The sequence below is a fragment of the Pezoporus wallicus genome, unplaced genomic scaffold (assembly GCF_028554395.1).
Source record: "Pezoporus wallicus isolate ANWC-B61680 ecotype Strahan unplaced genomic scaffold, APGP_CSIRO_Pwel_v1 contig_3817, whole genome shotgun sequence".
NCBI classification, from domain to species: Eukaryota; Metazoa; Chordata; class Aves; order Psittaciformes; family Psittacidae; genus Pezoporus; species Pezoporus wallicus.
In genome coordinates, this window is record NW_026635157.1 from 7,592,927 (window position 1) to 7,620,061 (window position 27,135).

The 27,135-nt window shown below is 40.5% G+C and overlaps 1 protein-coding gene across 3 annotated transcripts; it reads right to left on the reverse strand.

The window, feature by feature from the left end:
- On the reverse strand, positions 1-27,109 carry LOC130598360 (uncharacterized). Of its 3 annotated transcripts, none has more exons than XM_057407717.1 (14): positions 26,629-27,109; positions 23,485-23,604; positions 22,418-22,537; positions 20,618-20,737; positions 15,506-15,628; positions 14,482-14,564; positions 13,131-13,256; positions 12,245-12,287; positions 10,962-11,095; positions 6,702-6,830; positions 4,203-4,317; positions 3,185-3,316; positions 1,895-2,020; positions 1-1,082 (listed from the first exon to the last, which is right to left on the reverse strand). In XM_057407717.1, exons 1-14 carry the CDS (start codon positions 26,852-26,854, stop codon positions 961-963), a joined length of 1,719 nt encoding a protein of 572 aa, XP_057263700.1. In that variant the 5' UTR covers positions 26,855-27,109; the 3' UTR covers positions 1-960. The 3 variants fall into 3 exon arrangements, with proteins under 3 accessions (XP_057263700.1, XP_057263690.1, XP_057263709.1); XM_057407707.1 differs by having other exon boundaries at positions 12,242-12,287; XM_057407726.1 differs by lacking the exon at positions 26,629-27,109 and adding an exon at positions 25,304-25,364 and having other exon boundaries at positions 12,242-12,287.
- Between the last annotated feature and the right edge of the window lie 26 nt (positions 27,110-27,135).

A 27,135-nucleotide genomic window follows, 5' to 3' on the forward strand; every position in this document is an offset into this window, starting at 1 on the left:
TTCTGAAATGTTTTAATAAGAAAATGCTATCTGGAAGCAGATGTTTGCTGTAAGAGTGGTTCCAAAATTTCAGCATTCCAGCCAGTTCAACATGAAGCTCCAGGAGGATTTTTGTATTTAAAACAAAAAGTATTGATGAAAGATAGAATATAGGAGATAAATTTCTAATTTTACCAAATATGTTCACTTTTGCCTGGTTGCAAGTACCTTTGGAAATAATTTACCATTTGCAGAGCACAGATTTCTGTATTCAAACGCATCTCACCCAAATCAATGGTAGCTGCTATATTCTGAGCATGCTTTATGCAACATTGACCTGCCTCAGTGTGCCTTTGCTCTTCTGGAGTTTAGTGCCTACAATGTAGGTAAGGACCAGCCCTAAGGCTTGCCCTGTTCTAATTTCTTATAAATTGCTTTCAATTTCTGAGTTGTTCTTCAGCAGTTACTCTCTGTAGTAACCTGTTAGTAGTTTGCCACCTTTATATTGTATGTTAATTCAATTGTTTTCTAAAGTCAAGACCCTGGAGTGTGCTCTGAGATAAAGGACATGGACCAGAAACAAAATAAAGATGAATGCAGAGTAACCTGTGTACTTGAGAGATGCCTCTTCAGAAGAATCCACCTGTTACATTAATAAAACCTTATGAATACAGCGCTGTTGTTTTGGAGGTGGGGGTGAGGAAACAAAAAACAAACCACTGAGGATTACCCAAGTATAACATGTGCTTTCCAAACCCTTTGGAAGGAATGTAGCCATAGTCCTCAAGCACACTTCAGCAGCCAGCCAAAGTGTACAAGGGATTGTCGTTTGACCCGTTTGGGTTTTTGTTATGATAACATCTCTTTGATGAAATTGTAAGTAGCAGGAAACCTTAAACTACAGGAAGCAATGAAAAGAGTTGTCTTCTCTGAAAATTCTGAAGGCTTTGGTAAGTTTTCATAAGCTATCTGGCTTAAATATTAACTATCTTCATGGCAAATAGCTGCCCTAAGGAGCTCTTGAGTTTCTTCTGTTTGTTGGCGGAGTTGCTCAAGGAGTTTGGCCATTTGGGTTTCTCTGAATTCTAATGAAAATTCTGGATCTGAAGAGAAAAAACAAGTGTTAGGCAAACTGCCATTTTCCCCTGTACTTTAATGCAGATGCTTAGAAAGCTTCTATTTCAGGTTAGACACAGTTGATAGTTCTTATTACAGTGTAAAGTATGAATAAGACAAAACAATATCCTTCTACCGTACAAAGCATATGCAAATCAAGATTTCAGCCTTACTCAAGATTGTTTGCTGCTTAATTCTCCTAATCCAGATGTCTAAAGCTCAGTTGCCAAATTCAGCCTTATACAACAGATGCATACCAAAACATAGCAGGGTCTTAGCTCTGGCTCTAAATATGTGGAGAGATACACATTTATTACAGTACTGTAACTCATCTATACTCAACTTCTATCCAAACCAAAAAAAAACTTCACCAAAATGGTAAAAAAACCTCAAGGAACAGAATTTCAAGTACGAAAAATACATGAGACTTCCCAGTTTTAATAGCAGCTAATCACACAATTTCCTTGTTTGTGTGCTTTATCAGAATAAACTAAATTCATATTTGAAAAGCTTTTAGATTGCATCTAGTGCCAAACATTCTTACATTGGATAAAACAGCTGTACCTGTTAAACAAAAAAAATTTCCCTGCCCTTATAAGATACTCTTAGTAACTTAAAAACCAGGTAAGGTAACAGCTACCCTGGGGATTATTCTGTTTGCTGAAGCGAGCAGAGTAGTCCCCAAAGGAAGTTGCCAGGCACTGTCATTTCTGTAACACAGCAGTGCCTGTTTGCCACTGAGAGGGACAGGCAGTGCCTAGCAGTGCTCCAGGTGCTCAGCCCAGCAGGAAGGACATACCGTCTCGCAGTCTGCAGAATGTGGAGATGCCCAGCTGCTGAAAGCGGATCTCTCGATGGGTAAGAAAATTCTTGAGGTAGGCCTGAATATCTCTGATGTGCCGCTTCAACAAAAGCATCATTTTTTCTGCATGAACGGGAGAATTAACAGGAGCCTTTAAAACACTTCAAAAACTGATTTTTGTAACTATTTAAGATTGTTAATGACCTATCTACCCAGCTACAACCAATGTTCCTACAAAGATTAGCAAATTATTTCCATGTAGTACAGCCTTTAAAGGTACTGCTGATACTACAGGTAAATAAACACTGAGTGGGCAGCTGGTCCTCGTGTGAGGTAAGTGCTGACTTACAGGCTGATAAGCCTGCCATGAACCCACCCAGGAGTGATTATGCTGTTGGACTTTGTTCACTGCTTGAGAGTCTGCTCTGTTGCAAATCCTCAATGGTAGAATTGAAACAGGTTTGTGGTGTCCCTTACTGGAGACTCATTATGGGCTTCAGTTTCTCTTACACCTAAGGATTAAAATCTAACTATACTTTTCTAGAGATTGTGGCAAAAATCCAAATGCCTTTTTCTTAAAGGCTCTCAGCTGTGTGTGACAAGTATATTAAGCATAAAGCTTTTTGTTTTCTTCAGGTAAAAATAATGTTGTTCTCATTCTCTCTCACTGCAACTTAAAAAAATACAGGCTGCATTCTTAAAAGCCACTTCAGTGCTCCTGCTAATCTAGTCTAGAATTACAACAGCAGTATTTGATTCAGTAAGATGTTTCCCTCTTGTTGGTCAGGGAGCAGGGTTGATCTAAAATTTTGGAACACAACTGTCCCATTGTAATTGTGTCTAGCAGTCTCTGCTCCTATCTATGAGGAATGCCATCACATTGTACGTACTGAGAAGGAGGGTTAAACAGAAAGATACAACAGTGTCTTCCTTTGGTAAGGGGTATTTTACGCTTTCCCACTTTCCTACTGAAATTGTTTTTAAGGATCTCAGAAGTGGCTACAGACTAGCCTTGCAGCATGATAGTGTTTGAAGATGTCAGCCAGCACCTGGATCAGATCTTTATCTATGGCCCATTTTCATCCCTGGGGTTTCTCATGCACTCCAGCCCTGGTGTATGTCTGTTTCAAGGGTGACTGTAGGTGCTTTTTGTAGAGACCACATGGAGGATGCTATGGGAATGTTAAAGGTGCCTAACAGGCTTTTTTGTTTCTTTGGGAAAATGCTCATTTCACTCCATCCAGCCATAAATCTCTGAAAGCACAGTTAATGCTGTGTGACAGTTACCGTAACCTATCATGTGCTGGATGATAGAGGCAGCTTGAAAAGATGGCTCAGTATGTTCCAGTTGGCCAGCCAGTCTCACCAAGCACTTTGTCAAGGGTTCATCCATCCATTGGACCATGTGTAATGTGGCTCCTGGAAGACAGAAAGATGAGAGAGTAGGCTATGAACAGAAACTCCAGTGCTGAAGAAATGAAGGTGAGAGGTCTGCCAGAAACTGTACTGCCTCAACAGGATATCCTTCATGCAGCTGCAGAAGTGAAGTGCTGAACTTGTGCAATAAGTATGTTTAGGTTGTAAAAAAAGGGTCCATGTCCGGAGGTTATGGTCTCGGAAGGCAGGGTAATGTATCTGATTCACAGAAAGGCTGGTGGATTTTTATTTTGTTGGGTTTGTGTTCTGGAGGAATGATCACTTCACGTACAAGATACACTCTTGCCTAGTGGGCTTAGTCTGTCCACCTCTTGAAAAATTAAATGTGACATGTTGCCAGTTGCATGGTAGTTACATCAGATACAAGAGGAAATGTTTGACATAAAATATCCAGTGCTGGCACAAGCTGGAAAAGCTGACACTGATCCTCTTGCCATGAGGCGTGCTGTACCTTCCATGGGTGTGAATAAAATTTATGTGCAAAAAATAGAAATAGCCACTTTGTATTTTAGTCTTTCTTTTATATTGTTTTTTGCTGTTGTGAAATTAATTCAGCCAGAGAAACTGGCCTACATTACAAATAAACCAGACAGGCCACGTACTGCAATGAAGGTCAGCACGAAGAATTTTGAGTAAAAAAAACTAAAAAATTAAGCAATTCAACAGAAGAAAGTGCAACTATCAGAGCCCATGTGTCCTGCCAGTGAGTTGGATCCTGCTGCTCTTGAAGCTTATGGCAAAACCCCCAGTGAGTTTAAAGGGAAAGACCTGGGCTGTACATCCACCTATGCTTCATCTCCTATTAGGATCAATAAAGGGTATGTACACTCCTCAGATTAAGCCATTTATGGTAGGGCTGCTTCCCTACCTTGCTTTGCTAGCTCAGCAAGGCAAGATGTCACGTGATGAAGAGAGTCTTCTTCAGTATTGGTAGAAAGCATGGTCTGGAGGAGACCTTCAACACATGGGCTCTCAACAATTCTCTGCAACAAAAAAGAGATTAATGTTCAGCATTTCCATTATGTTTTAGTGGTGACTGAGGACTTCAGAAGTACTAAATAGCTCTTAGCAACACTGAGGGCTGAAATATCAAAAACGGAAATGTCTCCTTCCAGATCTACCACAACAGGGTGACAAATACCCTGGATTGTTCAGAGATCACCTGATTTTAGACGTTTCCCAGGGCTTGCTCTGTCAGTGGGATGTTCTCATAGAATCAGCTAGGTTGGAAAAGACCTTTATGATCATGAAGTTCAACTGTTACCCCAGGACTGGCAAGTCACTTTTCCAAAGTGAAATGCAGTATGCCACAGAGGGATCCAGCTTTGTACAAACACTGTCATGGCTGGCTACACTCTTATACCTCAGTAGTTCCTCTACGCAGGCAAAACCTTGCGGATCAGGCTACATAGCCATGTTTTGTTTCTGCACTACCTTTGCACATCTCTGCTCCACCTTATAGCCTGCGGGTTGTAGAGGAACTGCAGTTGTTCCCAGGGGACCTGATCAGCATTAAGGTCCTGGGGAGCCAAATGCTATGCATCTGCACAAGGCGTGCAGGCTGAATGCAGATCACCCTGAGCTCAGAGAATTTCCTGACCTATTGCTGCTGTGCCAGGCCATTATGTTAGTATTAAGCTGTCATTTGCCGCAGAAGCGAGTAAGCTAAGTGCTCCAGGGCAAAGCACTGGGAAATGTGGAAGTTTTTCAGTTTCTCTTATTTGCCTCCAGGGCTTTAAAAGCTTTATGGTGTTGAAATGCTCTGATCTGCAGAAATACAAGATGACCACTCACTAGCAAATCTGAGTTCTGTTTCTGGAGAGAAATGTTATGAATTAAACATTTCTGTGTATCCCTTATGTTTTAGGTTGAATCTGCTATCTGCCAAAAGTGTTGGACAGCATGTCTCTGTACTGGGATATGTGTTTTAGAAACCGATTTGAAAACAGATAGGAGACATAGCCTGTGCTGACCTGGATTAAAAGCACTTGAGAATGAGTCCCGACTGAGTCACCTGGAGGTGACTGGTTGCTATTGAAGCTGAATCACGAAGTCCTCAGTTCTTTGGGAGGTCCTAAAAACAGAAGCTGCTCACACCTCCATGAGGGAGCTCAGGTATTTATAAACAAAAAGGAGTATCTGTTTTGTATATGTGGGCTCGTTTCATGTTGCAATTTTTTAACTTGTTGCTTAGAGGTTGTAGCTGCATTCAAGACTTGCCTTTCAAACTCCCATACTCTCTTAATGTCCTGCTGGCATAAAAACACCACTTTTTTTTCTTCTTGTGCCAAGGGCTCTTACATGTTTGCGTGATGGTTCCTTAATTGACCTTGGAAACCTGTCATTCCCACTCATGTCTGTGGGCTCACTTTTGCATTGAGAGCTAGATACTCTGTATGTTATAAAGCGTTATGAAGCTCCCTGTTGATAGCAGAGTATGTGACAAATATGGTAATTATTTTAAAGCAAAATTTGAAAGGATTGAGGGAATCTATTTCCCTGCAAAAACAGATTTCAAAATTTAACTATCAAAATTTCATATAATTTTTACATTAGTAAAAGTGGAAAAAAAATGGAAATAGTTTTTCTTTTGGTTAACTTAAATCTCTGGGATTACTGGTAAATGGGTCATGAACAAAGAAAAAAAGAAGAATGTAAAAAAAATGTGTACCAGAAAGTGGGGCAAGGCAGAGACAAGGATTTGGGTGGGATTTCCTCCCCCACCCCCAGTATTGATTGTTACTAGTGGCACTGTTTGATCAAGGTACTCTTAAAAGGTAAGGAGAAAGGAAGTGCCTCTATAAATCTCATTAGAAGATTCATTAGAAGCAGAATCAGCAACAGAGATCCTTAGAGCATCTTAGAACAAATAGTATCTTTCCAAACAAGCAAAATGTACATCAATAACTGGGGTTATATTTAACAAGTTGGGATTGAAATTACATCAGTGTTTGAACACTGTAAGTGGATAACCAATGGCTGATGAAGAGTGAGAGTTAGGAAACAAGGATTCAGTTTATAATAAACCTCAGTTTTCCTCAATGGCTCCTTTTAATGAGTATGAAATGTCTTTGCTAGAAGTATGTTTTATACCTATGATGCAGGCATTCAAATCAGATAACCAGTCACAGGAAAAAAAAATCAGGTATTTCTTATTTTCATTAGCATTTTCTGTATTGCATTGAAAAAATATGAAAAAACCCTTCTTTCATTATGGTGCATCAGGTCCTTCTATTCACACAACTTTGTGTAGAGTATCCCTAGTGCATGTTTCATTATATTATCTTTCTGTGGGTAATTCTGATTTGATATAACCATATTAGCAACCTCCCATGGTACAGTTCGGTGAAAAATATTGGGCACCTACCTGTCTGTGTTTGGAAAGGCTCAGGTTTTTGATGATACATGCAGTATGGCCAACAATCACAGGGTCTGTTTTATGTGCCAGTAGTAGCATCCCCAGGCTCTGTAGTAGCTCAGCACATGCCAGAGTGTCCTGACAAGAGCAACCGGTATCTCAGTTACATCCAGTACGGACAGCACACTGCAACTTTGCAGCATGCTAAAGATAGATCTCAAAGAAAAGCATTACTTAGCTCATTTAAACCAACAATGATTTGGCTGGGTCCAGTGCTTTTTCCCTCAAAATATAGTCTACTGAGTGCTACTGATCTACAGAGCACTTGCTGTTGAAAGCTGGAGTCTTTATGGTTCGGTAGTTTATTTTTTTTTGCATCAAGCACTTCCCAGAGCTTGCTGGTAGCTAAGGGAAGGATGTGTGATCCTGACTGGAAGAAGCGGTCAGAACAGGTGTGAAAAGTGAAAGTATGTGATGAAGTAACAGCAGCAGTGTGTCCTTGAGTACCTCAGCATGAGCCTCACCTACAGTAATGGACTGTATGTTTAGATCAGTTTGTGATCTGGCACCACTTTAGTAACATGTTCTGAACAGCATCTTCTTGAGTTTATACATGCATTTCTCTGCTCTGATAGATATTTTAGAGGGAGGGACTTTATTGAGTTCTCTCTCTGAATGTTGTCATCTTCCAGTTGCCACTAATATTAACTTTCTGAGTTTGCATTACTGTCCAGGTAGTTCCTTCAATAACAGTATGGATTAAGAGGGCACTGCTGTTTATAAGAGAAAGTGACCTCAACAGGCTTTGGGTTAGGTACAGAGTTAAAAGCAAAAGATTCCATCTTGGGAGCATTTTTTCTTTCAGTCTCTTTCCCTTAGGAATTTGAGCTCTTTATGCAGTTCTTATGTTTCTTAGCAATGAACTATATTATTTGTGCTACTTAGAAACTGAGGCACATTAGCAAGAGTGTGCAATGATGTAAAACAAATCATCGGTCCTATATATAGCTGAGAAAAATCACATCTGAAACCTGTGAAATGTCAGAATCACTGAAGCAGTGATGAAAGGCAGATGTCTTTAAAAATTAGTTGAAGTTGCATCAATTTCTTACTTAGGTTAAATTGCAACAGTGGATCTTATTTTCTTCTCATATCAGCTGACGTCTTCGCTTACATTCATTTTAAGCACTGCCACAACCAGCAATCCTCAAATAAAACATGAAAATAGGTGGAAAGGGCAGTGCTATGCCCAAACTCAGGGAATTTAATGCAGACATGCCTGTCAATTTTCGCTGTTTTTATTTTTCCTTCTCTGCAAAGGTAGAAATAATATCATTTTAGATAACCCAGTTAAATTACCATTGATGACTGGTTTCTGTGCTTTTGGACAAAGTGTCCTCTTTTCTATGTAATCCCATCAACCACGGCACCCTGATTTGATTTGCTACAGCCTAAGAGAAGGAAATTTTCTACAGACTATAAATGAACTTTCTAATATATAACGACTTCCCTGACAAGCATTTCTGCTTATTTAGGACCTACATTAGTAAGTGACAGTACTTCAAATTTTGCTGAACCTCTTTTTTGGTTGGTGTGTGGTTGGGATCCAGATTTTGTTTCATGGCTCAATCCTGCACAGCATGAGAGAATCACGAGAAAACTCTTGAGTGAAAATGGATCATGTGGTTCAGATGGATACTGATCTAACTTCTCTCAAGATTAAAAAATAAATAAAATAAAAAGCTAGTAAAAGCATTCCAGCAGCAACTGTACTTACAGTTGTAATGCTGTACTTGCACCCCTTATCCAGGGATTTCTTGCCAAGATAAGTATTATCCTCCCTTTTCCAGGTAGCAAGATGGGAAGGCAAAGTTATTTTGTACCTGCAGTGGGAAGGCAGTGGCATCATCTGGAGTAGACAGACCCCTGCCACCCTGACTTCCAGGTCTTTGCTCGAAAGAATATGATTTAAAAGGCTGTTTTCTCAAAAAGCCTGACTCTATCTCTCGTATTTCAGGGTTGGGCTGTCCTTGAGAGGACTGAAAAAAATTCCCCTACAAGAGGGAAGTTTTCCAGTGCTTGCTGAGAATTGCTGTCAACAGCCTGGCCAGGGGTTTGCAAAAAAAAGGAGTTTAAGCAGAGAGAGGAGCTTCTGTGAAGCATTCCTGAGGTTTTGCTTCATGGTAACAAAAGGGCAGATGAATTCTGCCCTATTGTATCCTGGGTAGTATTTGTAATAATTCAAGCATCACTTGACTTCGTTGTAAAGGTTAGCTTTGTTCAGTGGCTTGTTTTTCAACAGCTGTTCCCATGGAGAAGTCCTTCTTTCACTCATGAGAATTCAGCCTGAATTAGAGAAAGAAACCTTTAAAAGGTTTGAAAAACAGGCCAGAAAAGGCATGGAGGTGGGGAGGCAGGATATGAGTAAGGAGAGGTCAGCCTCTTCTCAGAGTGCCTAGTGCTTGCTCGCACAAAGCAGCAACATTCACTAGTCAGGAACAGCCATGTTTACTCACTAAAACAAATTTCAATATGTAGCTACTTCTTGCTGGAGAATAAACCCTCCAGGGTAATGCTTTGCTTTGCAGCCTCCTGCTGCTGACCCTTTTACCCCATGAAGAACAGGCTATCTCACTCCTGGTGTGACAAGGCTGAGCTCCAAGTGCCTTTGTTCCTACTGATGCAGCATCCTTTGTTGCTGGAAGTTTGAAACACTGGTAAAGACATGTTTTGGGATCAGGGAGGAAAGGATTTGTGGGTACTTTTTGCTGAGAGAACAAAAAGTGCAAATGGTGTTTGGGATCAAGAAAAGCAAATGAGAGTGAGGACGATGTTCCAGCATAATGCCTCATACTGAGGAGCATTTTCACAGTGCAAATAGCCTCCAACTAACTTAAATGTATTTCAGTTGCAAGCTTGTTGAGAGAAAATTGTGTTTTGATTGCATGAAGCAGTTTGACTAGCAAACAGGATGTTTAGTGCTGATGCAGCCAGCACAAAACCTAAGAAGCCACAGTGCCTTTGAAAAGCTCTGTTCTCTAGTTGCTGCTTCCCAGGCATAGTGTTTACCCATTTTTTCCATCATGTCTCAGAATCAGAGGAGGGGCAATTTGGTTTGTACTGTGCTGGGTACGAGCAACTGCGGTGGATAACAACAGGCCTCCAATATCCAGAGAAATTTCAAACATATTGAGTGTATTTCAGCCAGGAGAAGCACATAAGCCCAGCTGTGATTACTCATACTGTCATTACTGCTTAAAGAAATGTGGCAGGAAAGGTTCTCACTTTTGTTTTTTCGCTTTATCTGCCCAAACTCTGCCTCTCTTAAAAGGTTGTTGTTAGCTTAAGACACCTCTCAAAACCCTTTCACATCCACGTTCCTACAGATGTCCAATTACTGTAACAGAAAGGCACATTAAAAAATATTGGTTTTGCTGTTTTATGTGGATGATGAAAGTACAGCAGGACTGTCTGCTTTTTTTATTTGCTGTAGTTTATTTCTCAACAGATTTCTTCATGTATTTGCATAGTATTGCACTCCTAATGGTGTTTACCATTGTAGACGGTGTTTACCAGCTGTCTGTAACTAACAACATGACGAGACACAAGAAAGTCCTTGGGAATTATCAAAAGATTTCAAGTTCTATTAGCTCCCCTGTCTTGATCCTAATTCAAAAGATGTTAAATTTATGCAAATACATTTTTGAATAACTGTCCATATAGGGAAGTGATATATTTTTGCACTTTATTGTGCACTGATGCTACTTTAAATGCACGCTCTAAATTAGTTTCTCTGCTTTCAGCATGTGAGGAAGCTCTGTAGCCAAGGAATAACTTCCTCAGCTGCCCCCATGGTTGCTGTCTTTCATGGTGCTATGCATTTATCCTGCTCCTTGTACATTCATCTGGAGACCTACAGTCTGGGGACAAACGGGACCTTTGCAGGGCAGTGTCCACATATCCAAGGAATCTGACACACAACTCTCCTCCTCTGTTCTCCCCTTGGTCCCCTTACAGAAATTCTTATTACAGGATCCTTTAGATCCCACTCACCACAACAGATAGGCTCCTTGTGCATGACAGTGAAGATGTAGCAAACAAAACCTTGTTATTTTGGGTGGGAGAGAAGGGGATTGAGAAGTCTCGCAGAGCTTGTTGGTCATTCTCAAAATGCATTTCATATGCAGTTTTTGCCATAACTGAGTGTTACCCCATGTGGTGGCCAGAACTACTCTTTCCCCACTGGTCTCGGGAAATGACCTCCCCTACCTGGTTGTGTGGGTGTTCCGACAGTATCCAGAGCAGAGCGATGGAGGCTTGACATACATCCTCACTGCCAGAAGCCAGGAGAGCACGCAGCTTGGGCAGGACATCCTCAGCAACCATCTCAGCCTGGATGTCCACTGATTTGGGAAAATGAGGTCAGTGAGCTTCAGAGCACTGTGAGGCATTTGGGCCCTGACACAAACATCTGACTGTGCTTCAGTGATGAAATTTGAGGGGTCTACCCAACCTCCATGGGATGGGACAACACTGGATGTTTGGTTATAAAAATAAGCCCTCATTTGTTCTGGCTCCTTTTGCCAAAGTATTAGTACAGGCTTGAGAGCAGAATATAGGTTTGGGGACCCTTCAGTTTGCATTTGAACATCAGTAAGAAGAAATTAGGGGAATTTTCTGAATCCTTCACTGGCATAAGGCCCCCTAAGAAGGTGGCAGCTTCTGCTGCACAGACAGAAAGACTTCCCCAAGCAGCACATATCTTGCAGAGTTATGGTTAGCTAAGGGAGAGCTCAGCCATCCCAGATGAATCCTTACACCCCACTTGTCTCTGCAAACTCGGAGAGGACTTTTGGGTTCTAAACGGCAATGCCAGAGCAGCCAGCAGATGGAGCAGCAGTCCTAAAAGGCCAAGCAGATCAAGGATTTTCAACCGCACCAAGGAGAAGCACAGCTGTTCCTTCACTCCCTGCTCCATTATAATTATGACTGCTTGAAAATTAAGCACCTCTACATTTTCTAGATGAACAGCTCTTCCCCTGGACCCTAGAGCTATAGTGCTGAGTGTGCCACTCCTCTGCTTTCATCCTCTGAGTATGCCATAGAAAAGGATCTTGGGTATTAATAGGATTTTTGTAAGATGATGACAAATGCTTGGGAGAAAATGACATTTAATGATAGACAGATTCAAGCCCTGGAGAAGGCAGGTCCCCACTCAAGTAGCAATTTCAGGAGACATTCTGTCCTGATCAGGTTTAATGCTTTCGTAACATGGAAGGGAGAAAAACTTAAGTTGCAGAGGCTCTGTGCAAAAGAAGGCCTCTGCTGTCTCTCTCACCTTGTCCAAATACTTCCCCTTGCTACCTGAGAGCTCTGAGGCAGATTTGGTTGGTGTATGCACTGCACCTCCCTTTTCCCTTAACATCCAACAAAGTGTAGAAAAGAGAATCTCTCTTCTAATATAAAAAGGTTCCCAGCCCACTGTGCTCTCTCTGAAAGGCAGAGAGAGAATGAGAAATAGCATGCTTTATGTCCAAGATATTGCTTACCACTGGTAGCCAAATTCCGTAGGCAAACACATGCCTGGCTTGAAACCTGCTTGTGCCAAAGAGTAAAAAAAGAAAAAAAGAACGAGGGAGGAAAAAAAGAAGCAGTTTCAGTAGCGCATGTTCTTGCCTATTGTACATAAAATAAACACGACAACACTAGCAAGCTATTACATTATCTTCAGAGAACAAATCTGGGGAAATTATCTTTTATATTATTTTTCCAAAGTTTTGATAAACTTTCTTTAACCTGCATGTGTATCAGTCATCCTGCTGTTGATGAGAAAGAGCCAATGGGGTTCAGATGTTGGTTTATTTTAAAATGTCAGATAAGTTAGAGGAAAATTGAATGAATTTGTCTCATTTGCTTCACATTTTTTTCACCTTCCTCCTACATGGAACTTAAGGTTCCACTCTTAAATCCTGAATGGTGGCTTACTGAAATTTCTTTGATGCGGCTCCAACAAAGCAAAATTTTCAAGATGTTATTCTCTGAAGCCATATGAAAGTTAAGGATAACAAAAAGGAAAAAAAGGTAGCATAATAGATGCTTCAGAAACCTTCTGTCAGACACAGTAATCAAAGATCATTGAGAACCTGGACAGAGCACTTCAAACATGTAGTTTCAAGTTTAAGGAATACAGGTCATTCTAGTCTAAAGGAAGTGGCCAGGGCTGTAGAACAACTTCAGTGACTTCCTGTCTCTTTCGCCACACATTGACCTTGTACAACCTATGTATCTTCTAATATATGTCTTTTCTCATGGGAAAGATGCTGCATAGGTGCCTGTACAGCACATGAGCAGAACTGTGCAAGACTAAAATGAGTAGCCCAAGTTTATAGCTCTACTCTGATACTAAGTTTTTACACAAAGAGAAAGCTACAGCTTTACCTTCTCCACGGAAGAGGACAGGAGAGAGATAAGTGTCCGCAACAGGAATCTGTTGCTGGGTCTCAGCATGGCTTCATGGTACTGAACATTGGCTGCCACGTTGCTCAGAGCAGCACAGCTGTAATACTGCAGAGAACAGATTAAAAAGGAGAGAGAGGAGGTCCCATTGGTGACATGTTGAGGATGCTAAAAATAAATTGGAGAAATACTCACACTTAGACCTGGTGAAAATAAAGTAGTTTTTCATCTTAAGGGTGTTTTATTGGGTAGATGTGCTTATTAGCCTGAGTGCACTTCCTCAGGGAAAAGCGATACAATTTGCTATAGCTATGACTGCAGTCATACTGTGGCAACTGCATGTTGTACAAGCCCTTTAGGATGCTTGGTATTTGGGAATGTACTGTGCTGCTGCAAGGACACTGCTGCTGGCACCTAAGTTAGGTCATCTGCATCTTCTTGTAGTGCATGTTTACATTTCTTTACTCCAACTGGATGTAGACATTGCCCTAGCATGCCAAGACATCATTTTCAAATGATTTAAACATTAATGCTAGGAAGAGTTGTATATATATGAGTATGTAGTACTAGGGAGGTATAATTAGAAGAAGCAGCTTGAACTGCATCAAAGAAAATTTTAAGGTGAATCTCAGACAAAGCTGATAAGTTTTCAGAAATTCCAGAAGCTCCATCCCTTCAGACATTTAAAAGAACTCTGAATAGAGGTAACAAAACTAATGCAGGAAACAATTCTATTACTACTCCAAGTACTACTTGGAGGACTGCACGAATGAGCTAGTGGATTTTAAGGTTTACAGCTCTGATTCATAGTTTTTCACCCACATACTTTTGAACTAAGACTGGTGCTCTGTTAAATGTATAGAATCATAAAAAGGTGTCTGTGGTAGGCATAAAATAGGAAGATTTCCCAAACATTTACAGTAATAAGAAAAAAAATCTACAAGTTAAGCCTTCTCAGATCACTTGGTAAAATTGCTTAGAGTGGAAAATCAGTTAGGATGAAAAAAAAAACAGCAGAGGAAGAAGCCTATCTGCAACTTGTCTGATGATCTGCAACACACAAGAAGGTAACCACATATCTGTGCATGTGTTAGTGTGCTGGCAGATGCACTTCTGAATCATAACCTTTCTCTTGTGGAGCTAGATAAATTGGGTGCTTTGAATACATATTATCTGACTGCACTGAGTTTCACTGAGATGTTCTCATAGGTTTTCTCACTTCTCTAGTGAAACCTTCTCTCCTCTCCACCTTTTCATTTCTGTGTGCTGTGGTTTGTGCTCTCCTTACAGTCACGCTGTTACTGTTTAAAAATCTGACCTGTTTGAGCCATACCTGCACTTCTGAGTCAGGAGATTCCAACAGCAAGGCAAGAACTGGTAGGGCTCCTTCCTTGCATAGGACCTGTTGGATTTTCTCTGCCATAAAAAAAAAGGGGGGGGGGGGAAACGTTGTTAGTCTCTTTCCCCTTCCCTCCCTCTCATCTGGAGGCACCATTCAAAAGTGATACACGCAACCACTGAATTCTAGAGTGCTGATGCTGTCCAAATATATGCCAGTCAGTGTGACTGGAGAGTATGAAATTTAGAGCTTGTTCCAATATAGCAGTATGCAGACATTTCAGCAAAATGACTAGCAGGCTATCTGAGTGATTAAGCCTTTGCTGGCTGTATGCTAAAGACTGTTGTGAGATTCTGAATTGCTGAAGAATCTGAGAAGCCTCAGGTATGATACTGACCATAATTTCATGTTTAAAAATCAAATTCTTTAAAATTTCTTAACAGTAACATAAATATAATAGCCAACTGTTCCTTTCCCTTATATATAAAAAAGAGACATTACTCGTAACTGTACCATTTAGCTGTGTGGGATAATGGTATCACCTAGACAGGTGAGACAATGTTGTTTTGTTTCAGAGTTAATGTATGGTGTGCACATATTATTGCGGAGAATGAAAAACTGCTTTTGCTAAAGCTGTTTGCAGATATCCCAAGAGCTTTTAATGTCTGGCCCATAATAGTTACATTTTATGTCTTCTAACATCAAGTTAGGGATTCAAGTTAAATGTTCCTAGCGCTTGATCTTGTTCTGAGATTGCTTCAAAGTACCACCAAATGTGCTGCTAACTTTTTGGACCAAGTTATTTCTTTAACAAATCCCTTGGGACTAAAAAAATCAAGCCTTTCTATTTTGGTACCAGGCAAAAAAGGATCTGTGTTAGCTAAAGAGAGGCCATACAAAGGAAATAATGTGTTGCTCAGATATGCTTTTATTCTTGCCTTAACCTTTTTCAATTATTTTTCTATCAGTGAGAAATTTTCTTTTGGCAATTTTAGATAAACCGTTAGTCAGAAAGTACCTGATTGTGTGAGGTTGAGAATAGCACCAACTGCATTTTGTTGGACTCTAGGATCATAGGAATTGGCAAGAGACAGTAGGGGTGTAATTCCTTGAGCAGCGCCAATAGCCTCTCGGTTGGACTCTGGAGAAGAGAATCAGAGAAAGAAAGAAGACATTGCCATCTGACTGTAAGCCAGGAGCAGGACAACTGGAAGGACCAGATTTCTTTTCAATGTTTTTATTCTTCAGTATATATCAAAATTCCTCTGTATGCTCAAAGGAAACTCAAGAATTCCAAGAGCCCAATAGGAAAGAAATTCATGAATTCTGTATTAGTGATAGATCACAGCTGATTCAATGCTTTTGTGACTGGGATGATTAAAAAAAAGAACCATAAGTCCCCTTAAACAGGTTAGCAAGGTGTCATACTTTGCCTTGTACCTCTGGTATGTCTGATCAAGTTGTGCAGTGTGCCAACCCAAAACTACACAAACAACTGCAGGGAAGACTGAATTAATGTAGCAGAGTATATTCAGGGCCAGTTTCTCTCTTTGAATGTCCCTGTGTCACTCCTTTGAAAGCTACAGACAATGCAGAGGTTTCCAAAGACAGAATTTGATTTAATCACTGGAATTTGAAAAGATGCTTCTTCTCTGAAGTGGTGATGCTTCCTTGCATGGCAATATATTAAGCTGTACAGTTGTACCTAACATCCTGGAGGCCAAGGAAAATCCAAAAATGTATCTGCAGAGTCCCTTGAGACACTTGAATGAAAAACTGGGGGGAAAAACCTTAATACTATAAAATTAATTATATACTATAAAATACTATATAACATTTATATACCATGTATACCTTGTATATATTCCATATGATAGTTATACTGTGCTATGAAATACAATATGATTTAGAAAAAAAACCCTCCTTTTAGTTTTACTCCTTTTGTTTTGCACTTACTGAAGGTAGCCTCAGCTGTGTTGTATAGAAGAGAATCTTTCCATTATGCTCTTCCCTGCCCCTCTACCATCAAAAGAATTAACCTGCTGATACACTGAGACAGCTATGGTCCTCTCCCCTTTACTGTCTTGTTTATAGATTATCTATATTTGTATCTTAGAAGCATTGTGCTGGCACAGTTTTGAAAAAATAAGGTGGCGTTGGCAGTGGTGTTCCTTGAAATTAGTGTGATTTAAATGAGAATTAGACCAATGAGTTATTTTAATATAGTATTCTTCAGATTATTTTGTAAAAGGAAAAAGCCAAGTTCATAGTCTACAGCTTCCATTGTTTAGATGAGCCAAACTGCCACTGAAGACCACAGAAGTTTTAGTTGAGCATTGCTTCATTTTTGTACATTTCTAGACAGCTTAGACAATGGCCAGTGTCTGGAAGTTTGCTGAGAGAAACATGAAGCAGAAAAAAAACAAGAAATATGAATGGATGTGTCCTGGGTTCAGCAGTAGCAGTAATTTTTCTCCTTCTTGGTAGCTGGTTCAGTGCAGTGTTTTGACTTTCAGCCTGGGAACAGAGCTGATAACAATGATGTTTTGGTTTGGCCAAAGACTTTGTGAGCCTCATGCTCTGCCAGGGAGGAGGGGAAGCTGGGAGGAAGCAGAGACAGGACACCTGACCCAAGCTAGCCAAAGAGGTATTCCATACCACAGCACGTCATGCCCAGGAGGTAACGGTGGGTTAGCCGGAAGGGTGGGGAGACTGCAGGGTTGGAGGAGGTATCAGTAGGCGCTTGGTCGGGCTGGGGGGGGCAAGTTATCAGTCAGCTGGTGGTGAGGTGTTGTATTCTCTTCCCTTGTTATTTCCTTTATCATTATTATCATTGGTGGCAGCAGTAGTGATTTGTGTTATACCTTAGTTACTAAACTGTTCTTATCTCAACCCGTGGGAGTTGCATTCTTTTGATTCTCCTCTCCGTCCCTCTGGGAGTAGGGAAAGGGAAAGAAGGAGGGGAGTGAGTGAATGAGTTGCCTGACTGGGTTTAAACCACGACAGGATGAACTCAACTTTTTAGGTGCCAACTAACTTAGTTAAGAGAAAAAAAAAAGTCATTATTTTTCTATGTGGAGCCTATCTATAATGGAGAACTGACAGACACAGATAATCCAGGATATTTATTCAAGTATACTTCAGCCAGTATTAATTTAGTCCAGGACAAGTCCTTTCTGCCTTCATATGCATATTTTATGCTCAAGAAAGTCTTTTTAGAAAGGAACCACATATTCAGATGCTACTCTAAAGTTGGGAAATCAGTAATATCTACTCAAGTTGGATTTTAATAACTCACCTTGAAACCTCTATTTATAAGTTATTTCTATCCATTCTCTGCCACTTGTGTGCTTGAAAGTTCTCCTGTCAGTACAATTTTGAATGTGTTCTACACCTAGTGCATCCTCCTTGTTTAGCATAATGCAGATGTTCAGGCCTCCCTAAGCCCTTGCTGTGAATGTTTAGTTCTGTTCCTGTATAGTCCTAGAAGAGTTCTTACCCCAGAGCTGATTATTTTTACTCAGAAGACTGAAAAGATGCAGATAGTTGCGAATGTGCCTGTGTCTTTTTGCTGTGTGGGCAAATGCTAGTGTTGGAACAAACTGACCTTCAAATCCTGTTTATCTGAATAGGTTTGTTTGCTGCTTTTATTTTTGGCTACCTATTGCAGCAGATAAGCACCAGATACCCCATCTTATGTAAAATTTGCAGTAACACTGCTAAACAGCTTCACTCTGTACAGTCTTGCATGTTCACTGAATCAGAATTAAGATACATCACATTGCCGTTCTTGGATTTAGAGTTTAGTCATTTTAAAGCTATCTAAGGAACCACCTAATTTGGTTGTGCTTCCATATATATTTTTTTAAACCACTCTGAAGCATGAATGGCTTAGTTAAAGGACATGACTGAATGGGATACTTTTCTCAAGCAGACCCTTTAGGATACCAGAGTCTGGAGTTAAAATGAACTCTAGAGAATTGCCTCTGGTTTTAGTCTCATTGCTGTGGTACCTAAATATAGTCTGAAAAAGATATAAATGGATCTAGCCCACCTAAATCCTAAACTGGGACAGAAATCCTCAACACTGATAACATCTCAGGAAGCAACCCAGCCTATGCACTTGCAGGACCGCCTACCTCTATTCTATGTTCAGCAGATGGCTTCCTATCTAGTTTGAAAGCTCCTTGAGTGCTTAATTTGAACTACTTGTGCATAGAAGTACACTTAAGAGAGCGTGCAAGTCATTAGGTGAACATCCTCTCCAGAGAATGAAGTTGGATTAAATCTGGAGTGGCTGAGGGTTTCTTGCACTCTGGGTTAAAGACTGAGACACCTAGAAGGGCAACAGTGCCTTCAGGACTAAGGAATGTCCTTACATCCCCAAACAAGTTGCTTTCTCTGTGGGCTGCTTAAAACAGGTGAAGTGATATCTCTCTGCAGATCTTTGGGATAACTTCACTGATCATACATAAAGTCCTTCTAGTGCCAGGTACCTAAAACTTTAGTGATGCCATGTCTAATTTAGGCATTTCAATGAGGCAATTTACAGTTCACATAAAGTAATGTAGCATACAGAATTCTTAACCTGACCGTAATAATATGCAATGCTTAAAAATAAGTTTCAAAGAGAAAAGTCTTTAAAAAATGGCAAATAATCATACAAGAATAAAATGCAAATCAGCACTTTCATGTGGTTGGATCCTGCTTATGCACTCCACAACATAAATACTTGAATCGGAAAACAACACTTGTACCATGCTTCTCTCAGCCTTCTGGGAGATCTGACTGCAACTTCCCAGGCTGGAGAGGGAAGCTGGTGAAATAAGCACTATAGGAAGGGAAATAAATGTTATTCATGGCTGTCTTACATGCCTTTACACAATCTGTACAGTAGAATTACACAGTTTTCAAAAGGTAGAATAAGCCAGACTGACCTGATAACCTTTCTTTTGGTAACTGTGGTTTATCTGTCTGGATGCCAGGAAAATATCTATATCATGATATGAAATATGCATAGTTAAGTAAGAGAAGTTGGTGACAAATCCAAGTACATGATGGATAAGGAACTGACTAAAAGCAAGCTGGCAGCAAATTTTGAAAAATGGAAATTCCACATATAGCCTGAAAGGAGGCTGTATGTGGAATTCCACAAGTACTGGTCTGTAGTTGGCTTTGAACCAGAAAGTTTATACAAAGGTGTGAGCGCAGCACTGTCAATGCAGTGGATGACTAGAATATTTTACAAATAACAGACAAGTTAGAAGACCAAAGCAACAAAACCAGAATGAAACCTTAAAGTACAAATGCAGGCAAGTGTACTTGGAAACATTTGTTTCAGACCCTTAATTAATTGGTGTCTGCTGGAAACAGCAACAGAGAACTAGAAAGACTAAGCTGATTTACAGCTGCAGCATGACAATATCACTGTGATGCAATCACGAGAAAAACAAGTGTTATTAAGAGACATACTATAAAACATATTTCCCTGGATGCCACAGTAGAAGATACAGGTAAGACCTGAGCTGAAATACTGCACATTTCTGGTGACCTCTCTTTCAGAAGAGATAAATTAAAAGTGGAAATCCTGTACCATTTATGTACATCTTAAGACTGTAACAATGCCTGAGCTCTGTTGTATCACAAAACAGCAGACGCAATTCTATGTTCTTTTTCTGGAATATACAATTGACACCCAGAAGGACTATGAAGATGAATGGAGAGCCTCATTTACAGGAGGTGACTTAAATGAGTTTGGCTTTTTCTGTCTAGTAAAATGAAGGAACCTCATCAGCATAGACCTCAGAAAGGCAGAACTGCAGAAGCAAAAGCCAGTGTAGATGCTAAATAAGATAAGCTGGTCATGAATATATTTAGGTTGGAAATCAGAAAAAGGTTTGTAATCATAACAGAGTGAAGGTCAGAAACACTGAGAAAAAAGATCTTACCTGGAATCTCAAGAGGTTGAATTTATGATGTGGGAATACCAAAATTTGTTGCTGCATCTTATGACTCTTAAACCAATTGCAAATAGGTTGTTTCACATTGAAATATGACGTAAGAGCTGAATCTACAAGAGCTGAATCCTTTATCCACAGGAGAGGATAAAGGGAAAGCATGGCACACTCACCTGAAACTGCCAAAGTCATGGTGCAGGCACAGGAATTACACTGGACAGTGGCATCCTCTGACTCGAGCAGATCCAAAATTGGCTCAAGTAAACCCATTTGGACAACTAATTCTTTGTCAACTATATATAAATTCAAGAAAAATGGACAAACAATAAAAGTAAACAGTTAATGCCTTTGTGAAGATAATGTATTTTCCTTTGATGGCTTTGGGGGTCTATACTATGATTATGCGACATAGGCCAAACATGGAAACAACTTGAAAGGCACTCACAGTCCCTAGCTTGTTTTGCTTGATTCCTCTGCAGACTCATGAAAGAGTGCAAGTCGTTCTATTTCAGAAAATCCCAAACATTTCTGGTAGCAATTCTGGTTTCAAACATAAGGTTCATTTTGAAAAGTGCAGCTGCAGCACTATTTTTTACTTGTAAATAATGGCATGATATTTGCAGCAAGATCCTTAAAAAAGAAAGCAAGCTAGCTTTATTGAAGACTGACCCTGTCTTCTGCAGTTATGGGCTAGTGTAATGGCACATCTGTTTTGGCCCAGGTGCCAGGGAACACAGTAGTTGATGCAACAAGGACTCCATTGACATGGTGTGGGGACATATCCTGTCTATCAAGATGAACTTTACTGGGAAGTTTTTCATCTGCAGCTCCCAGATCCTACATCAATTATATTTTGCCCTATTAGCTACAGAAGAAAGGGAATTCTATAACACAATCTTTTTTGTTTTTTTAAATCTGTGAGCAATTTAAGACAAAGGTCCTGTTAATAAATAACAAGAAAATAAGCCCTGTCTCATAGGCAGAATGTATTACACCTGCATCTGTTGAAAAGCTAAGTGGTGGGCTCTTGATCCAAGAATGAAAATTGTATTAACTGTTCCCACAACTTTGGAATAATTTATCAGCCTTTGCATACAGATCCAAGATCTCTTGCCACATGATGTAATCTAGTTGAAGGGGTGACGTGAGCTGGCAGTGTGTGCTCGCAGCCCACAGAGCCAACCGTATCCTGGTCTGCATCAAAAAGGAGCGTGACCAGTAGGTCAAAGGAGGTGATCCTGCCCTTCTACTCTGCTCTCTTGAGACCTCACTTGGACTACTGTGTGCAGTACTGGTGTCCTCAACATAAGGACATGGAACTGTTGGAACAAGTCCACAGGAAGGCCACAAGAATGATCAGGGGGCTGGAGCATCTCCTGTTATGAAGACAGGCTGAGGAAGTTGGGGCTGTTCAGCCTGGAGAAGAGAAGGCTGCATGGAGACCTCATAGCAGCCTTCCAGTATCTGAAGGGGGCCTATAAGGATGCGGGGGAGGGACTCTTCATTAGGGACTGTAGTGACAGGACAAAGGGTAACAGCTTAAAACTTAAACATGGGAAGTTTAGATGTAAGGAAGAAGTTCTTTACTGTGAGGGTGGTGAGGCACTGGAATAGGTTGCCCAAGGAAGTTGTGAATGCTCCATCCCTGGCGGTCTTCAAGGCCGGGTTGGACAGAGCCTTTGATGACATGATTTAGTGTGAGGTGTCTCTGCCCATGGTAGAGGGGGTTGGAACTTGATCTTAAGGCCCTTTCCAATCCTAACTCTTCTATGATTCTATGATTCTATGTGGTATATCCTGATGCCACTAGAATCTATCTGGTCTGCAGATAGAGACTCCCACGTTTCCTATCGGGAACACAGAAAAAGGAATTTGGATTTGTGTAGACCTGGCCATGTAGATGTGCCCTCCTTCTGCCTGACTGGCTGAAGAGGTATTTTTTCACCTGAAGAGAACATGTGTTAATTACTCACTGTTTCCTTCCAGCAAGAAGTTTACAAGGGACAAAGAAGACATCTGCTGCACCTCCAGGTCAGCAGACCTTAGTAACGCATAGAAGGGTTCCAGATGCTCCACAGGCAGGGAGATGTTCACTGGAGGAATGAGAGGAAATATTGAGGACTCTCATGGTTCACTGCAGTCACATTTATCTCTTGTTGGTCTTAAGCCTCAGGTGTTCCCATATATAGGCTGAGAGGTATTCCCCTTCATTTAAATCCATTGCTACTAGCAAAACAGGGCAAGTTTCCTGAAAAGGATTTGAATAATCAAGTACTTCAAAAACATCACAGGAAGGGAAGCAATTTGCCTTGCTGCCAAACAAGTCATTCCACCCCACAGGAGCTCCTCATGTTGTGGCTATCTGCACTTTCAATCTAACAAAAAAGCCATGGTATAAAGCTATCAAGCCAAGTGTCAGAATTCTTTCCTTGAAGTAAATGTAAAACAAAATAAATAAATCACAGCTTGCTTGTTGCTGGGATTCTTACCTTTTTATAAGACCCAAAATCTTGCTAGAAGTTTGTTTGGCATATCTAGGCTGACTTTCAACTGTTTGCAAATTACCTCAGAATCCAAGTGCTCCCATGTAATAGTCAGGACAAAGAACATCTCCTTCATAAATTTCCAGTAGGATCTGACCTCTAGAGCTTTGTCCTCTTCCAAAAATTACATAAAACCATAAATGTTCCATTATGTCCATTTCCTTCCACCACATTTTGACCATGCTGTTCTCAGGAGATTCAGTATATACTGACTCTAACTACTTTGGGTTCTACTGAGTTTTACAGAAGTAGTACAATTACATAAATGACAGTCTTTTATAATCATGACAGATATCTCCTCATGGTAAATCCCAGAATGATTCTGCCCACATGGATATGATGGCATTTTCATTTTCCTTAGCAAACAACATAGCATGAAAGAAAAAAAAAGTAAGAGAAAGAAATTTGATTAATAAATCAAAGGGAGTTTCACAGTTGGAAATAATACTTTTGTTTATAATTATGTGAAAATTTTTTAGTGCACCAAAATAACTTACTGTGCTGACTCATATGCAAGTAATAGAGGGCAGCAGACTGCTGTAAACCTGCGTTTTCTGAAAAGGCTAAGGTCCTCAAGGCCTCCAGAGGGTCCTTTCCAAGGGGTGACATTTCAAAACCTAAAGAGGTACAATGACAGCACAGACTCAATCACACCTGTAAAGGGTTAGTTTACCAAAAGAAGTTAAAACACATAAGGATTTTAGCACTGCAACAACTCCATAGAGCCCATCTGTCCTTATTCATGTTTCAATGAGCAACAGCAGTAAATGAACCTGGAATAACCTGTCCTTATCAATGCCTCTTGTGAAGCTCACAAAGCTAGTGATTGGAAGCAAGATAAATTATAACCTTTAGACACTTTTATGCTCTACAATATAAATGCAAGTGTTCTTGTTCTCCATAAAAATCTTTATCTTTTCCTGAATCACAGAAAATCTTTGTTAAAATATATTTACTGAACATGGTGTTCTTAGATATAAAAAGAGTACATATTTCTAATTTACTGCATTTTAAGTTCACCATATTTCCTGTCCTGGATATTACAATAAAGGATTTCAGGGAACAGCAACATAGTTTGCAAATGGGCTTGCCTCAGGCTCAGATTTGTAGAATGAGTCTACCTGGTTTTGAGTATGACAGCTCCCCTATGAATAAACCAGATGTTCAGCAAAAGCCATCAAGCAATAGCAGTCGTGCATGACTTCTGTAAGTCACTATATAATGTCCTTATAATGTGTGGAATGGAGCAGCAGAGAGGAAAAAAATATGAGTCACTGAACCACTGCTCAACAGTATAAACTGTTTGAAAGGTAATGAAGTAATTAATTGACTGGTGGAGCACACAACTGTAAGATACATTTTCAGAAAACAGATTAAAGCAGGGTATTAAAGATTGAAATATCTCTATGAATAAGATCTAGCTACTTTACCTCTTATGGGATAAAGAGATGAGAGAGACGTGAGGGGTGTGAGCTTTCATGCCTCACTGCAAAATTCAGCCAGTATCTCAAGCCATTAGAAGCTGCTGACATGTCAAGAGTAGTAAACTCCTACTTTCAGGATTACATAAGTGGGTTTCACAAAAGAACTGCTTCATATAGAGGTCAATTTTGTTTAATAATTAACAATACACACAGAGGGAAGGACTAGCCAGTGTGCATAAGATTTTGGAGAAAAAAAAAACAATCAAATCTCTTCATGTGTTTTAATTCCGTTCCTTGCACACCGACTATCTGAATCTCCCTCATATCTCTGCATTTTTGTTTGGGAGAGAGATAAAGCAGAAGCCAGTTAAAATCTTCACCTGCTGTAATATCAAGTATTTGCTGCCCTAGCTAATAGCTGAGTACGATGATCAACCATGAAATCTATCCTTGCACCCAAGTTGTCAAAATGTTGGCTCTCTGCTTATTATAATTTGTCCAGAATTGACGCTGGGTTTGATCCATGTTGGAATAAACTACACAGGTGAGTGCCAAGGTAAGAGGCAAGTGTCTTGTTTCTCTGTGAAGCTTCCCTGCCTCCATCTGTCCTGGCAGCAGGATTTAGTCGCTCAGAGAATTAACCTTGGCTCTTCTTCCTGGGTGCTGTGTATGTCCCATCATGGACATTGGGATCTCCCTAAAAGCACATACTGCCATCTGTGTACTGCTTTCACAGAAGCTCTACGCTCCCTGCTCCTGTACCCCAGCTCCTGAGTATCCAACACAAAGCAGCCTTTTCAAGAACCATCTCAAGAGATTAAAAGATTTTTCAAGGAAACAAGTCTTTTCAGGAAGCACCAGTGAGTGCTGCAAAGGGTGATTCCAGCCTCACCATTTTTTCCCAGATCATCCCTTCACTGCTCCTGATCCATCAATTGATCTGGGGTACTACCAAGACAGTTTATTTATATAGTCAGGAGTAATCTAGCCTTTAGAAGAAAAAGTTCAGCCCTGGAAGATCTCCATTGTCCATCAAGATGAAAGATCTGTATATGGACTTTAGGATTCAGACAGTGCTTAATGTGCAATAATTAGTGAAGCATATCAACAGCACAAGACCCCCCACATTCATAGGGTAATGACTCCAACTAATACCAGCTGAGTCTAATGAATGTGTGTTCCCAACAATCAGCGTCACAGCAATTATTCCAAAGGTTGTTCCATGATGGAGTATTTCAAAGAGCATTAACTGTCACACCAGGGGAAAAAACATCTCTTCTGGTCCCCCTCACAAGATAGTTTTATGTCGCTGGAAAGGCAAGTAAAGAAATAGTAGTTTGTGTTCCACACCCTTCACACAAAGTAAAGTAGAAGGCTATGTAATTTTGTGAGTAGCTTTAGCACAAAGTTGTTAAAGCAATATACCCAATGAGCTGTGAGCCAAAGCAAAACCAAACAAACAGTGGCCCTACCTAAGCTTGAGACAAGGAATATTTTTAGGTTGGACAACTGACAAAACACACTAATCCAAGGTGATACTCCGTGACTGCAGGAGTGAAATAAAAAGAGTTTTCCTATTGATATTATAGGACAGGATAGAGAGAACATCACTGGATCTACAGGGGAATTAGGCAGATAGCCTATAAAGCAGGGGAAGAGTTATGGATCTACTTTTGATTCAAGTGGAATCCCATGATTGTGTTTAAAATGTTTGCACAAAAGCAGTTAGGCAGACCAGTTGCTTGGAATTCTGTGAGCCCAGTGGTGCTTGTCCCAAGGCAACTTCCCCATGCAAACATTGCGGCAACTGAGCCAGGACCACACTGTGATTTGGCTGCTCACAGCTCGGCACTCATGGAACATCCAGTGTTAGTACAGCTTGTTTCCAGCTTTGTGACTTCAGTGACTGACTTCAAAATTTAACTTCAGCTACCAGGAGGACTCACATTTATGAAATGTTTACCTGGGCTATGTAGTAACAGTGGTGGCAGAGCAAGAAAGTGACTGACCGTTTCTACCTAGATACAACTGTTACACCACTTGAGCCCTTGGTGTCCTGTACTCAAAGAAAATACTCTATAGCTCTGGCTTTCCTACATCATCACCAAGCTGCTTCGTGCCATGCCAAAGCAGTTCAGACAACAATCTCTTTTCTACCCACAAAATGAACCTCCTTGTTCTTTCACAACCCTTTTGGAAAAAAACAAGCCCTCTTACCTGTTTCAATATGCTGCAGAAACTCCTGTGCTGTCACCTTCTCATGAGGTTGCAGGATGGGTTTGTACAACCGCTTGGCTTTAGAGCTGTTTTGTTTTAAGCAGAAGCATTGGCTTATCAGAGTTAAGCATTCCTTGATGCCCTGCACGAGGTCGGAAGACATCCTCTGAACAAAGGTCATGAAGTCCCGCAGCAGCTGCATGCATCGTCCACACAGTTGACCCATTCTGGCTCCAAAAACAGAGCAAAGCAAGAGGAAAATGAAGGAGATGGAAAGAAGAGTTTCTTCTCAACTTGTCCACTTCTTGCACTAACTTACTGTCTTAGTGTTTGTCCCGTCTTACAGATATTAACACCATACCATGAGCAGCTGTTGTAAGCAAACAAACTTCTGCATCCAAACAGCTACATTGCACAATAAGCCTGGCTTTTGCAGATCTCCCAGTCTACAAAACATTATTTAAAAGGCTGGGCTGGAGCCACACTAAACACCCTCCCCTTGCTTGA

What these genes read in the sequence shown, in the direction of transcription:
- LOC130598360 (XM_057407707.1), bottom strand. Translation starts at nt 26,854, where the DNA reads ATGGGTCAACTGTGTGGACGATGCATGCAGCTGCTGCGGGACTTCATG. An exon ending in CTCCTGACTCAGAAGTGCAG is followed by an intron (nt 13,257 to 14,481) that starts GTATGGCTCAAA and finishes TGTTCTCTGCAG; the next exon opens with TATTACAGCTGTGCTGCTCT. An exon ending in TGTCCTCTTCCGTGGAGAAG is followed by an intron (nt 12,288 to 13,130) that starts GTAAAGCTGTAG and finishes TGGCACAAGCAG; the next exon opens with GTTTCAAGCCAGGCATGTGT.